Genomic DNA, 15,615 nt, shown 5'->3' with positions numbered 1-15,615 from the left:
GACATCATATGCGTGTGCTGCATTTTGACTGGTCCGTGGGTGTTTCACGCGGATCGTGGATGGATCACCGTTGGATGCTCCCGGATCCAACGGCTGTCCTCACCCAAAGCCCACCTAAGTCGAAACCCTAGCTCTCCTGAGTCCTTGTGCACATTTCCATCCACCCCCCTCCTCCTTTCTTTCTCGCCTCGCTCTCTTCTCCTTCCTCTCGCCTGACCCTCCCCAATCTCGATCTGCCGCCGCCCCCCACCGCCACCATCGACGACCCGCCGCCCCCACCGCCCCCGCCGCCCTCTACTCCACAGTCGGCGCCCCTACCCTCTCCTTCTCCCCTCTCCCTACACCCTAGACACATTCGACCGCGGCGACCACCTCCTCCCACGGCCACCGTGCCCTCGTCTCCAACCCCTAGCCGCCGCCTCCAACCTCCACAGCGCCACTACCTCCCTAGCGCCACAGATCCAACCCAAGCGCCCCGTGCTCCGCCGCCGCCCCGTCCCCTGCCGCACCCACGACGTCACGGCCGTGCGCCACCCACCTTCGGATCCCTCCGCCCGCTTGCGCCATTGCTCCCTCTCCGCCTGCGGGGCCGCGCCCCTCGCGCTGCTCCCCGACGACACGGGCCTCGACCCGCGGGGCTCGTCCAAGTGGGGGGCGACCGGTGGCGGTGGCACCAGCGTCGTCGCGAGGGGGCCGCGATTGGCGGGCGACCCGCACCTCTTCCGTCTTCCTCCCCTCGGCCTCGATTCCCCAATCCACCAAACGCCGCCGGCGGCCCCTAACCTCTTCTCCTCTCCCTGGCGACTGGCGAGGGAGGATCCAGATCCACTCGATCGTGGCTGCGGCGGCCACGCACCGGCAGAGGAATCCTCCTCCTCCGACACCATCGCCTACGCGCCCTCCTCCTTCAACCCCCTAGTCCCCTGCCGCGTCCAGCCTCCACATACACCCCTCCTCGCGCCCGACCGAAAGCCTAGCCAGCGGGCGGCCATGGCGGACGAAGCTGCCGCACGCCGGAGGTGCAGCGCAGGCCTCTCTCCTCCAAGACCCTGACAATGGTATTAATCCCTCCTCCCCTTCTCTGTTTTTTTCCTCATTTCCTCATCTGATGCGTGTTTTTTCTGCAGTTTGCTTGGTGTGTGGAGAGGGCCAAAGGACAAGATGCTTCAATCCGGCGAGGACAGAGCCAAAGGACCAAAGTTTGTTCATCTGTTGCCAAGGTGACCCCTCTCCTCCTCTTCTCTATTTTTTGTTCATTTTCTCATATGATCTGATGCGTGCTCTCTTGCTTGGTGTGTGTGCAGTTTGGTACCATCCCGTGGGGAGGGCCAGGGACAAGCTGCTCCGATCCGGCCAGGATGCCCACCATCTATTGTTGCCAAGGTGATCTCTCTCCTCTACATATATATACATATCCTGTTATGCACTTATGCCACACTTGTGCATAAGTCTGCTTATTTGAAGGTCCAACACTTGTGCGTACTGATTTGTGTCCTTTTGAATGAATTGTGTTTTCAGACTGCAATTATGTGCTGTTGGTGAAGTGTTTTCTGAGTGAACTAGGAACGTTAGAAGGATATGATGTGGTTGTATCAGTTTCAGCATGATGATTCTCAGCCCCGCCCCGCCTTTAAGCTATGCATTCATAAGAAACATTCTATAGTCACTTTGAATGAGAAAAAGTGTAGTTAATTCAGGTTGTGAACATTTCTTAGGAGTTAAGTTAAGACACATACATCACAGCACTTTGTTGAAACCAATTGGAAAACAATGGAGTAGCCTAACAGGTCCTGTTTGACAGTTTTTTAACATATAACAATACTTAGGGATATACGTAACTGTTTTGATTCTGCTTGCAGCACCCACCCAAGTCCTTTATTTTTCTAATCAATATACATTCTCTATACATGCTTTCATCCATCACTGTATCTTTGCATGATTAAATTCTTTCTGCTTGCTCAAAACATGTTCAACTACATATGCTTCATTTCCACCTTTTTTACCCAATGAAAAATAACTGAGATTGGTTGTGTAATTGACCCTCCTCCTGTGTTTGTTTAACTTTTGTGCAGGCCTTGAGGTTAAGCCTAACCAGTCCGTCAATGTTTCACCTGATGACGAGCACTTTCTCCATCTCTCCCAGGTCTGTTGCTGCTGCCTTGTGCTCAACATTTCAATTAACTCTTCCGTACCTATTATAGTATTGATTGATGATGATTGAAACATGGTAATTATTGATCTATTCCTCTTGTGTGCGTTTCCATGCCAGGGTGCCCTTGGTGAAGTGAAGAAGGATGACAAGGCAACCATGTTCGTCAAGATCGGCGACCAGAAGTTAGCCATCAGGACCCTCTCTACTGACAAGTTCCCTCAGATTCAGTTCGACCTCGTCTTTGAGAAGGAGTTTGAGCTGTCACACAATTCCAAGACATCCAGCCTGCTAAGGGAGATGAATATCCTTTTCTATAGTAGTAAGAATGTGTCTTCTTCTTCTTACGTCAAGTACACATTTACATGTCTTATGTACAATACTACTTGAGTCTTGTTTCCTTGAGCTGCCTTTTCTCCTGCTTCCATGATGGATTTTTATTCCGAGGATGAATCTAAGGAGGAGGAAGAGAAGATCATCCCAGCACTCACCAAGGAAAATGGTATGCAAATTTCTCCTTTGCTTCTAGTTCGTGGTTCCTTAATTCATTTGCACATCTCTCTTAAATGGAACATCAGGGGAAATGGAGAGTTGACTCTTTGCCAATGTACTTTGTTCTTCATTTGCACTTTGTTGTCCTGCTACTGTTAATTTTTACTGCCATGGTGTTGATACTGCTTAGAATATGACCTGTGCCTAAATTTTAGTAGCATTTGTCGTCAAAAACATGATTGTATTGTGAGCAAGCAAGTTTTTGGAGTCTTCTTAGAGCCTGATGCTATTTAGTTTTTGTACACCAATATAACATTCGCTATATTTACTCATGGTTGTTACTGTTACCCATGCCCTCATGCTTCAGGATTGACTCCTAGCTGCTTGTGTATTTGTTTATTATTCTGTTCATTATTCTTTTCATAGTTGTTTTATGTTGGAACATATTTCTTTCATTCTGACTTGATAGTGATAATAACGATCACTTCCTCTCTTTTGCAGGAGCTCTAGGCTGAAGAATTTGGATGATGGGAAGGCTTCATCTTTGTAGCTAATTATATGTTCGTGCGTGATTAAAAATATGTACTGGTTGTAATATACTACTACATAGCAGTACTTTTGAAGCTGTTCTAAATTCTTGGATGATGTGAACTATGGCATGCTTGTAATATATATATAGGACGCCCATATGGGACACCTAGGTGTCTATTCTACAACTGATTGTAGAATAATATTCTACAATATGCAAGCCCCTATATAAGGTAGTTTTCAATTGGACACCCACCCGACCAGGCAACACCTGCCCGGATCCCGAAAACAGATCCCCGATCCCGTCCTCTCCCTCCCGACGAACCATCCCACCCCCGCCGCGCGCACCTCTCCCTCCCAGGCGAACCATCCCACCCCCGCCGCGCGCACCTCTCCCTCCCCGGTGAGCCATCCCACCCCCGCCGCGCACCTTTCCCTCCCCGGCGAGCAATCCCACCCTCACCGCGCACCTCTCCCTCCCCCGGTGAGCCATCCCACCCTGCCGCGCGCACCTCCCTCCCCGGTTAACCACCTTCTTCCCACGGTGAGGCTGCCCCTGGTTCCCCTCCGGCGGCGAGGACAGAGTAGCGAGCGGCGCGAGATTGACGAGATCTCGACCGGCGGTGACGCCCCAGTTAACCACCTTGTACGGGTGCGGGGTTATTACGGGTTCCAACGTCGAGCACAAGCACGAGCTCCTTCTCCAGCGAGAGGTGCCAGGTAAAAATGTACTTCTCTTCATCGTGGCATTCTGTGGCATTCTTTTTACTCCGGCGGGCGGCGAGGAGATTGAATGAAATTTTGACCTGCTGAGTGGAGAATTACGTGAAGTACAAAGGTAGCAGTAATGGGAAGTACATACAATATTTAGGTAGAAGTACAGAGCAGTACAGCATGCGAGCGAGGAAGTACCTGCTGAGAATTATTCCTGATAGGGAGGCAGTACCATAATTACACTGAGAGAAGTACCGAGTAGTTTGAAGTCGCAGTACAGGGTGTCCTTTATGCTAATTTGGTACTCATCTTTTGCAGCTGCTGCTTGGAGCTGTGGAATTAGCAAGCTTAGGGAAGTGCAAAAAGGTTCTGTGTAGTGAAGAGTAGCAGTATAGAATATCTTGAAGCAGCAGTGCAGAGCAACACAGAAAATCACTACAGGTGAGAACTATAAATATCGATTTCGAGAAACTTCCTTGTGTCAATTTAGATGAGCTCTGACAATTAGTTTGTCGTTTTGTCGTTTAGTGCGAGACATCATGCCACCCCGTGCAGCAAAAGCGCCTACTTGGTCAAGAAAAATTACCAATGAAATGAAGAATACGAGAACGTCTCCAAGATTTAAGCAAAGTTTGACTCATTTGCCAAATCGGGCAGCTGACTCAACTGCAATTGCACATGTTGTTACACATGAAAACGTCGATCCCTATGCTCGAACTGAGGTGAGGTCCTCAATCAAAAGAAAAATGTTTATAACTCATTGCTATATATGGTTACTAATTGCGATTCTGTTATAATAACTGTACTACAATACTACACTTAATACATTTGGATTTTGGATTCTGAATACCTATTACATTTTTTAAAGCAGTACAACAATATCTGTGAGAAGAAGTACAAATTTACAAATCTTGTTTTGTGTCACTATATTCATGCTCATGGTTATCAAAAAAAAGAAGTATAGGTTTTGATTTCAAAGAAGTACATCTAAGGTACAGAAGCAGTACAGCCATGAGAAAATCTGACAATTCCTCATCAATTTTCTGACCACTTTCAGGTTGATGATTATGGTTTGCCATTGGATGCTACTCCTCTCGTCACGTCACGAATGCAGTGCCTCTGCGGTGCATAATGGAAGATCCGCCAAATTTTTATGTCACTGGATATTCACCTGATCCTAGCAGCATGGAGCCGTCGCCGCAACCTCCGAGCAGTTTCGTTTTCTCTGGATCATCAATATTGCCGAAAGCTGGCCATACAAGTAAATGTGTTGGGCCACAAGTGCCACCACGTATTGAGCGTATTGTGCGTGAGGTTTCAGGCATGCAGAGTAGCCGAACAAAAATTCCTGAGATTGGGGCTTTACATCCACCATATGTGGATGTGGATTCTGCGCATGCTGATACAAGTACGCTCAACATGCATAAAGTACCTGCGGCTTGCCACACAGCTGGAAACACCACAAATCGCCGCCCTAAAATTGTTCCTGGAGTAGCAGGTTTGCATCCTCCGAGTCGTAAGCAGCCAGGTGTGGGTGATCATACGCTGCCTCCACGTCCACCTTCATCGACTTCAAAGCAACAACTAGTGCGCAACAATACGTCAAAGAAATTGCCGGTGCACCCGAAACGTGACCCGCTGCTGCACAAATCAGTGGTTACGCCTCCTTGTCCGATACAACCTGACGACTGCATAAGTCCAGAGGAGAATCGAAAGTATATCCATGTGAGTATAATAAACAGATGTTATTACTACATTTTCATAGTCAAACTACCTCTTGTTTACAAAGCAGTACAAATGTAGTTGAACAGCAGTACCTTTTTACTTGTATATGTAGTAACTCATATAAAATGAAAAGCAGTACTATGAACAAGTAAGAAATGATTGCATCTGTACAGTTTTTCTTTGTCTAATAAGGATCATTAAAACCACACATAGTGCGGGAACACACCCAAAAATGGCTGTTCCAACTATCTGCTCAGTGTTGTATTGGCACACGGACGGCACGTTTGTCACGCCGGCACTGTGCAGTTGATTGGAACAAAAAAACATTTTTTGTGCTGGTTTTCTTCACATGAAGGTGTCATAAAAAGCAGTACAAGAATATTGTTACATGGCAGTACAATAAAGTACTTTCATAGCAGTACAAGTATGTGTGTTTGTTTTGTATGGAACTCACTTCTTAGGCATCTTTATGTACATTTTGGATTTATTTTGCAGAAATCTGACCTCCCAGATTACCTTGTACCAAAGATGGGGATGGTGTTCGAGGACTTCGAAGCAGGCAGAGTGTTCTACAATAGATACGCCAGGCACGTTGGCTTTGGAACAAGAATTGGACAGAAGAGTGGTTTCAATAGATACCTGTACTGCACACGTGAAGGGGAGCACGTGAGCTCTGATTCTGAATCTGAGTGTCGGGACAAGACGACAAAGCGATGTGGATGCAAGGCGAAGCTGCGATTAAAGGGGAATGAGCACGATGATACAGTAGTCATTGTCGACATCAATTTTGAGCACAACCACCAACTAATACAGAGCCCTTCCATGCTTGTGTTTCTTCATTCCCACAAGTCATTTGACCCCACTATATTGGATTATGTTAAGTTCCTCCAGTTCCAGAATGTTCAGCACCATACAATTATGTCTATCCTATATGGATCCCTCGGTGGCGGTCAGTTCTTGGCGTTGCACGGACGCGATTTAATCAACAGGTAACAACAAAAATGATATACACTATCTTTTCAGCTTGTGATTTCATGACCATTAAAAAAGCTTCGGAAAGAACATGCTACTGAACAGTGTACAACCTTTTGTGTTGTTGAAATATGCAGGAAGCTTCTTAACTCTTAAGGAAGATAGCATCGATGACGTGAAGAAGCTGTTGGGATTCTTTGCTGAGATGAAAGCAGTAAATAATGAATTCTTCTTCGACTTCCAGATTGATGAGTTTGGTCACATAAAGAACATCTTCTGGGCTAATGCAAGCTGCAGGGGCGCGTACCAAGATTTTGGTGATGCGATGACATTTGACACCACTTATAAGACAAATCAGTACCTTATGCCTTTGGGAGTATTTGTAGGAGTAAACAATCATCTCCAGTCAACAATATTCGCGTGTGCCCTTGTAAGGGATGAATGTGAAGAATCTTTTGCTTGGCTATTCAGAACCTTCTTGGAATGCAACAATGGGAAGCAACCTACAATAATTTTAACAGGTATAACACATTCCAATTTATATAGATCGTGGACATATAGACTGACATTGTAGTTAGTTTACCTAGAAGCAGTTTTTTATATGAAATAACTATGCAAGTAATTTAGAAGTTTTTAATTTGAAAATACCAAAAGTTCAGGGACATTATGCAAAAAGAAGTTCTAATTTTACTATACAAGCAATACAAACATTATATTATCAGAAGTTCTAAATTTATAACACTAACCATGCCCCTTCCATTTTCTAATCAGACCAGTGCCCTTCGATGACCCCTGCGATAAAACAAGTTTTCACCAGGTCCCTACACAAGTTTTGCCGATGGCATATAACAAACAAGTACACCTCGCATATTTCATACTTGTACAACTTGCACCCCACTTTGAAGTCTGAGTTTGAGGCAATCATAAATTGGCCCCTGATGCCAACTGAATTTGAGACAGCTTGGCACCAGCTAGTTGATAAATACAAGCTTCATGATGATCACAGCATGATTCTGCACATGTGGGCAGACAGGAAGGAATGGATATAGGCTTACTTCAAAGAGGTTTTCTCTGCAAGGATGACTTCGACTCAACGAAGTGAAAGTATGAACTACATACTCAAGAAAGGATTTGTCAAACAGGACCAAAACCTGCACCGATTTGCTGAGCAAGTAAACAACTGCATATTTTCAAGGAGGCAAGTTGAAAATGCACAGACATTGGCATCAATGGTACGCTATCAATTCAAATTTCTTTTGTCTTTGTAAAAAGAAGTGGTAGATTACAGTTTTCGGGGAGGTACAGAAATAATACAGGGGAGAAGTACAGTTGTTACAGTTTACAGAAGTACAACAACTTCTTGCACTTGATATTTCCATACAACCATACTGACACACTTGCTTAAAACATTTTGCAGACAGAACCAAACACAAGAACTTATTACGGTTTTGAGAAGCAGTTCAGTGAGCACTATACAAAAGCCGTATTCACCGAGTTCAGGAGGAAACTTAAAAATAGCACACTCTTCCGCATAAAGACAAGCCAGGATCCTACAGTTGACAAACATAATTATCTTGTGTCCTACCATGAGCCAACGGATACGTTCTCATGGTCAAACCATGAGTTCAAAGTTGTTGCGAACACTGAGACCGAGGAATACAGCTGCGAGTGCATGCTGTTTGAGCATACAGGTAAATATAGACAGAGAACACAAATAATGTTTACACGTCCAATTCCAAAATATACAAAAAGTGAATTTACTATTTATGGTTTTTTCATGATGAAAACTAATTGTTTTTTCATGCACAAAAACTACCTGCTCCTAGGTCTGTTCTGCGTGCACATAATTGCAATGCTCGAGCACCTGAGAGTGAAGAGTGTACCTGATATCTACATACTAAAGAGGTACACTACGAGAGCGAAGGCAAGGGAAACATTTGACAGGAGAGACTACAAGACTGAATCATTTGACGGGTCTTCGTTCCTGCATCAACAAAATGAACTTCTCCAAATAGCTTTGAAAATTGTGAGAACAGGAGGCAAGTCAGACGACCAGCACGTAACATCGAAAGCTGGCCTGCTAGAAGTGTTAAACAGGGTTGAAGCAGTGGGTTCATCAACAGCAGCTGATGATGATGATGGTGATGCATGCACTCCACCAGATATAAACCAGTTTGAGCCTGACTTATCAACAGAGATGCCGAGAACATCGCATGACGATGATGACATGCCTAGTACTGGATGCAATGCTCAATCTGTAACTAAGGCTATCTTACCTCCACCAATATCAAAAACTAAGGGAAGCAGGTATAAGAACACAGCTGAATCGAGACCATCGGTGGCTGGAAAGAAAATGAAGCTGGAAGAAGCAGTCCTAAAAACAGATGACAAAACTGAAACAGGGAAGAAGAAATGTGGTATGTGCGGCGAGATTGGGTCAGGGCACAATGCGAGGTCGTGTCCAACAAAATTTCCCAAAGATGAAAAGAAACAACTGAATAAAAAAAGTAAAAGGATATGCCAGGGATGCAAGCAAATTGGGTCAGGGCACAACATTCTAAGCTGTCCAGTGATCAAAGCTGCTTTGGAGATAGCAAAGAAAAAAAATCAGACATCTAAGAAGAAGAATAATATGTCCACTGCAGAAGATGATGATGATGATGAAGATGAAGAAGAAGAAGAAGAAGAAGAAGAAGAAGAAGAAGAAGAAGAAGAAGAAGAAGAAGAAGAAGAAGAAGAAGAAGAAGAAGAAGAAGAAGAAGAATATGAATAGGAAGGAGAAGAAGAGGATGATGATGAAGACAATGATATTGATGAAGAGGACACCGAAGAAGAGGAAGAACGAACACCACCTCCCCCACCCAAAAAAAGCAAGATACAACAGCAATAATCAAGCGCCAAAACAAACACCAACAAGGAGTAGCTCTAGATTAAAGAAATGTTGATTAGCTTGTATAATATATTAACTTGTCATATTGCTGCATGGGTTGTATGTTACTCTCAGAACATAGATGATATATACTACAGCTACTGTGCAAACCAATTTCAGACTTAAAAATATGCTGATTTGGATGGATGAGTACAATTTACTTGTTATATTGCTGTAAAAAGTTATATGGTAATGTGCTAATGTGAGTCATGACTGATATATAAACAAATACATTGACATTGAAAATTGATCTGGTTCTATAAAACCCATAGATTTAACAAACTTTGCAATTATATATAAACAAATACATTGACATTGTAAATACATATATATATACAGACTTTGCAAGTATTATTTTAACAAACAACAAGTTTCAAAGAAGTACAGAATACATAGATAAAGAAGTACAAACGTAACACTAAAGGAAGTACATATACAATTATGACATCAGTTCTATAATTTTGAAAAATAAAAGTACTTTAAAAAATCAAGGTACTACACCAGTGACTATACGCCCTGACTTCGCATATAGTAAAAATGTTTCTGTATCATTTCTGCTTGCCTTCCTTTTAGAAACATATATAAAATGGTGCCTAACCACACCCACCTACCAACCCCCCCCCCCCACACACACACACACCCCTAAGATAGATGGTGAGGCTCTGGTGTGACGGACTCGCCTCCACATGCGATGTCGCGGCACGCCGCGTCGTCGCCTGCTACGACTCGTTCCTACCTCGGCCTCACCGGGTGGGCCTGCGCCTCGTTAGCGCTCGCCGCAGGCCCACCCAGCTCGGCCTCGCGCTAACACAGATGGGGGTGCAAGTTCACTCGGTACAAGACATTGTAGGGGGGGGGGGGTCTCCCCCCTACCCCCCCCCTTCCATAACAAGTAAAATATTCTATTATATTTAACAAAATGAATTATTCAGTAAAAAATGCTTGCAGGACAAAAATGATGCTATAAAGAATACATTTTGAGTAAAAAATCTGTGTTGAAAAAGAAGTACAGTAAATACAACTGTAGGAAGTACAAATAAGCAAAAGTGGAAGTACAAGAATATATTTTCAATAAATTTAAAAATTGATGCCAAATGTTTCAGCATAATTCACACTAAATACACATCATCCAGCAGAGATGTTTTGCATACTGATAAGGCGACAATATTCCCACAAATAAAGTAGTTCTTCACACAACAGATCATCTAGATTACAAAAAGGACACATTGTCTAGCACATATCCTAGTCGCACTACATATTGTGCGTCATCAAATCATTCAGCTGGGAGCTGAGTTAACATCAGCAGCAGTTCTTCACCCTGTGTTGACAACGTAGAAGTAGGGGAGAGGCACTGGATTTCCTCCGGAAGGTCCTCAAGAGGCACCTTGTTATCCTCATGGAAAAGAACTCTGAACATGTACTCAGCCTTCCAGTCCTCAGAACGGTCCTGCGACAAAAAATAAAAATGTCAGCACAATGAGCGGCAAAAAAACAAATATGAAGAAAATATTTTTGCTTCATAAAACAAAAACTGGGTAGTCTGCAGGGACAAACATCGTAGTTCTTGATATGCTCGACACATCGATACCCATCATACGTGCACGCAAACTTGAGGCAATAGATACCACACTCATTAACTCCCTGTTGAGCAGGCATCAAGTAGTGGGGTTTATCTGCAATCTTGCTCCAGCACGGTATATTGTTCTTCTTGCACGCTTCTTTGCCATAAACAGCTTGCATAACAGCATCAAACCTTTTGCCCTGTAAAAACAGAGGTGAACTCAATCCTTGAAGTGTAAGAAACTGTTTACTAAAATATCAAAATGGAACAAGAAAAAATTATAAACATAAAAGTAAAGAAGCATAAACTCACAATTTCTTTTACATCACGTTTGTGGAACTCGCTCCTTGTTATTTGAGTGCTGCTTCTTGTCGGCCAATTTAATGACTCCAGGACATCAAATGTCTTACGGGATTTGTTCAGAACGTACAGCGAATGGTGGAAAGTATTTGAAGTACCAACAGGTTTACAGTTGGGGAGCAAGATCTGTTTTTAAAAATAACAACCAGATGTGTAAGAAGTAGTTACATATACAGATAAAACAACTGTGTACACTGCAAAAACAAGCAGAAAAAAGAACATGCTAACACCTAAATGAAAATTTTAACAAACTATACTAACCAAGTCTGCCAACAAAAGATTTTGTGAAGGCTTCACCAAATTGTGGAACGACCTAACTGCTTCCTCGAGATCAAAATTTGTGGTGTTCGTCAAATTATCCAGTCCAAGAACATACTGCACATCAAAGAAAAAGTGCTTTAAGATCAGAAAATACAGGGTACACATCAAAATACAAAAAGAAAAATAACATACACATGAAAATAAGAGAAACTTGCTAATAGAATCAAAAACATTACCGCAACGAAGTACGAGCTCAAAAGTACACGCTTCCCAGAAGCAAAAACATGACTCATGGTTGCATCAGAATTAAAGCTAGAAATGACAAAGTCCATCATCTCGCCTTCGATCTGCCCATATTGAGCAAAATTCCTTACGAAATCTTCACCGGTGAAAGTTGTCTCAACCTCAAAACCAGTGTCATCAACACCGTGAACGAACCTAGCAAAAGTTGTTCTGCAATTGGCAAAAATGAAGATAAAATGAACTAAATTAACATAAGTTATTAAAATGATTACATCTACAATTTTGAAGAAGCTAATGAAGGCAGTACATGTTTAAGCAATACATGGCAGTACAAAGGTTGAAATTAGGGAAGTACAAAAATACAAAACCAAGAAGTTCAATTATAAAACTTTGAGAAGTACTAGAATCATTATCAGAATTCAGTACAAACTTGTTTAACCAAAAGCAGGGTACTTGCTTTTAAAGCACAAAAAACATGGCAGCAAGAAAAATAAGAAAAAATAGAAAAGAATAAGAATATACTATTGCATAGCACAAGATTAACTAAACATCTAAAATATTAGCAAAACTAGTAAGATCAAGAAGAACGCACAGTTTATACTTCTGAAATGCATGCTTGCTTAGCATGAAATCCTTCAAAAGCCTAGCATTTTGGATATTACTATACTCGACGGGCCTTAGCTGCTCAACCGGCTGACTCCACTTCTTTGCTTTCTTTGGCGCACGCTCATTGGACAATAAATTCGCAGAGTTGATCCCGGGAGCTTTCTTATTCTTCTTTGCAGGGAAAATTGCCCCTTGCTTACCATGAGCCAGCCTGCCGGACCTTGTGGTTATTATTGGCCTGACAAAGTCATCGGTGTCAGTAGATTCATGTCCAACAGCAATTTTCTCGAAATCTGAATCAGACTCTATAGCCGGCTTCTTCTTGCTGGACGGCGTTTTCGTAACGACGGGCTTCTCTTTCAGAACCTCGACATCTTCTTGGCTACTAATAGTAATAACTTCATGAGAAGGCTTAACCATTTGGGTCTCAAACAGTGAAAAGCTTTCATCCCCAACGTTCATACATTCACCTGCATTAAATTGACAAAGACAGAAATTTAAAATAAAAAAATGAAGTACAAAATATCATGAGAGACATGTGAAACCATAAAAGAGAGTGATCTAGCACAAAACTTGCATAACAAAAGTAGCAAAAATATGCACAGATAACACTGCTGCTATGATGGCTATATCACAGCTACAAGAAGTACAATAATGATGCAACTGGAAGTGCAGGTAAAAATTTTATATAACAGGCTGATCAGAACAAAACACAAAACTAGTAAATACTAACCTGGATGGTAGCCGAACAGCTTGTTAAAATCAATATTGAAATGGCCAGACATAGCCCAACTAAAAAGCATGGTCTTCTTCATGTTGGCAATGTCAGCATGTGCAAAGTTCATAAGTTCTTTACCATCCCACGACTGAACAGTCGGCAGCATGAAAAACCCACAAGAACACCTTCATACACAACAAAAGGAAAAAAACACTAATGTGAATGAATTGAAAAAAGGTGTTATCCATCTAGCAAAAAGAAGTGTGTGATAAGAAAAAATGTGCGCATGTCTCACCCATCTTCTTGTTTCTCTGTGCTCATATATCTGGTCTCAAAACTGTCGATGTTATCAGGTTTTAGATGGATATCCATTTTATTGCTAACAGCCCTCCAGAGAATCTTAACATTCTTCACCATTTTCAGGAAAATGGTCCACCCATCCTGGTCATCCTTGTCGTACAGAGAATCAATGTACTGGAAGCAATGTCTTTTCATGTCTATGCTGATGGTCACCCAGTGACCAATACGAGCTGACTCAGCTGGATACCTTTTGGGAGGAGGAGGATCTAACGTTGGGAACACAATCTGCGAAAACAATATAAAGCACAGGCAAAATACCAAAAAGTCACTAAAAAAACACAAAAAACAAAACCACACACACAAAGATAACCAAAATTATAATTTACTCACAATATCCTTCTTGTCAATACGCTCGTCTCCGACTCTCTTTGAAAACCATTTAATCACGGGAGCAGATATATCTCCACGATACAACTTAGACTACACAAAAATATTAAATAAAGCAAGCATAAACAAATGGTACGCTCACAAAAATAAAGTAGCAAGCAAAAAAAGATAGGCAAAAGATTAAAATATAAGAAACAAACTTACAGTGATCCAGTAGGGCACAACCAACTTTTCAGATTCTTTATACCTCTCTGATAAAATGTAGATCCCAACAGACGCTACTTCTGTGCCAAGCATGCCATCAGGGCGAAACGCTCTAGCAATATCCAATACGGTAGCTTTGCAATAGATATTCTCAAACATAACTTCTCCACTGAAAATTATTATGTACCGCATAATAATCAGAAGGACACAGGTGAAATAACAAAATTATAAAAGCATGAAAAAAGATAGAACAGAGGAAATAAGAATACAAAACATACGCAATCTTGTCCTTTTCTTCAATAGAAGTAACTGCATTGTAAAACCTTTCAACAGAATCTGGAATCTTAACCTCATCTTGTATCAAATGATCAAAATAATCAACACCTGCAGAAAAAGAAGTACATTAAAAGAAGTACAGAATATACAGGTAGAGGAAGTACATAAACAACTTTAGGAGAAGTACAGAACCTCATGACATAATGAAAAGTGTAGCTACTGTAGATACACAAGAAGTACAGATATAAAGTAGTGCCTAACTAAAACAGTACAGAAACAACTGCAAATGCAGTTCTGAAATCAAGATGTGCTAGTCAGTTGAGCTACTGTAGCTAACAAGAAGTACATAAACAACTTTAGGAGAAGTACAGAACCTCATGACATAATGAAAAGTGTAGCTACTGTAGATACACAAGAAGTACATATATAAAGCAGTGCCGAACTAAAACAGTACAGAAACAACTGCAAATGTAGTTGTGAAATCAAGATGTGCTAGTCAGTTGAGCTACTGTAGCTAACAAGAAGTACAGCACTAAAAAGCAGTACAGATATACCTTCAACAAGGGGAAAGGTAGTACAAACATACATACACAATGTAAAGCACAAAAGGCATCAGGACACAAAAGCACAACATCGATTACACCGATATAAACATATTACAAGTATCACAAATGTTTCCCGAAACACATATTGTACATTTTTTTCACAAAAGAAACCCACTTCCCATAAACATACATCACACACTCAAAGATCACCGCAATAGCAAAAAGGTTTAAAGCTTAGAGATGGGTGTGGACATTATTTGTTCTTGCCTATGTCTTTGCCTGCAGAAGATGGCGCAGCTTTAACAACAAGATCCGGCACAGCAACAGATGGGATCTCGTGTGCATCCGATACGGGAACAGCTTCGCGCTCAATGCCAGCATCAACAGTAGCGGATGTCTTCTCAAGAGCAGCTGTGACTGTAGTAGAATCACTATGACCGGCGGCAACTTCAACTGGATCTTCATGAGCAGCTTCAGCAACACCAGCTTCTGGTTTCTTCACAACTCCAACATCACCAGTAAGTTGTACATCTGTCTCTTCATGATGATCTTCTCGCGTCGAAACACTGGACGCCACATGATGCTCAGGGGCACAAAATTGAGATAATGTTGGCCCACCAGTACTCACCTAACAAAAACACACAA

The 15,615-nt window shown here is 42.2% G+C and overlaps 1 protein-coding gene across 1 annotated transcript; it reads left to right on the top strand.

The window, feature by feature from the left end:
* The first annotated feature begins 305 nt into the window (after window positions 1-305).
* LOC123050863 (histone deacetylase HDT2) lies at window positions 306-3,357 on the top strand. Its single transcript, XM_044473591.1, has 7 exons — window positions 306-1,058; window positions 1,128-1,220; window positions 1,305-1,383; window positions 2,073-2,143; window positions 2,270-2,468; window positions 2,556-2,651; window positions 3,143-3,357. Exons 1-7 carry the CDS (start codon window positions 1,056-1,058, stop codon window positions 3,154-3,156), a joined length of 555 nt encoding a protein of 184 aa, XP_044329526.1. The 5' UTR covers window positions 306-1,055; the 3' UTR covers window positions 3,157-3,357.
* Window positions 3,358-15,615: the final 12,258 nt, after the last annotated feature.

Source organism: Triticum aestivum, chromosome 2D (assembly GCF_018294505.1).
Source record: "Triticum aestivum cultivar Chinese Spring chromosome 2D, IWGSC CS RefSeq v2.1, whole genome shotgun sequence".
NCBI lineage: Eukaryota > Viridiplantae > Streptophyta > Magnoliopsida > Poales > Poaceae > Triticum > Triticum aestivum.
This window is presented reverse-complemented; position numbering and strand designations above follow the sequence as displayed.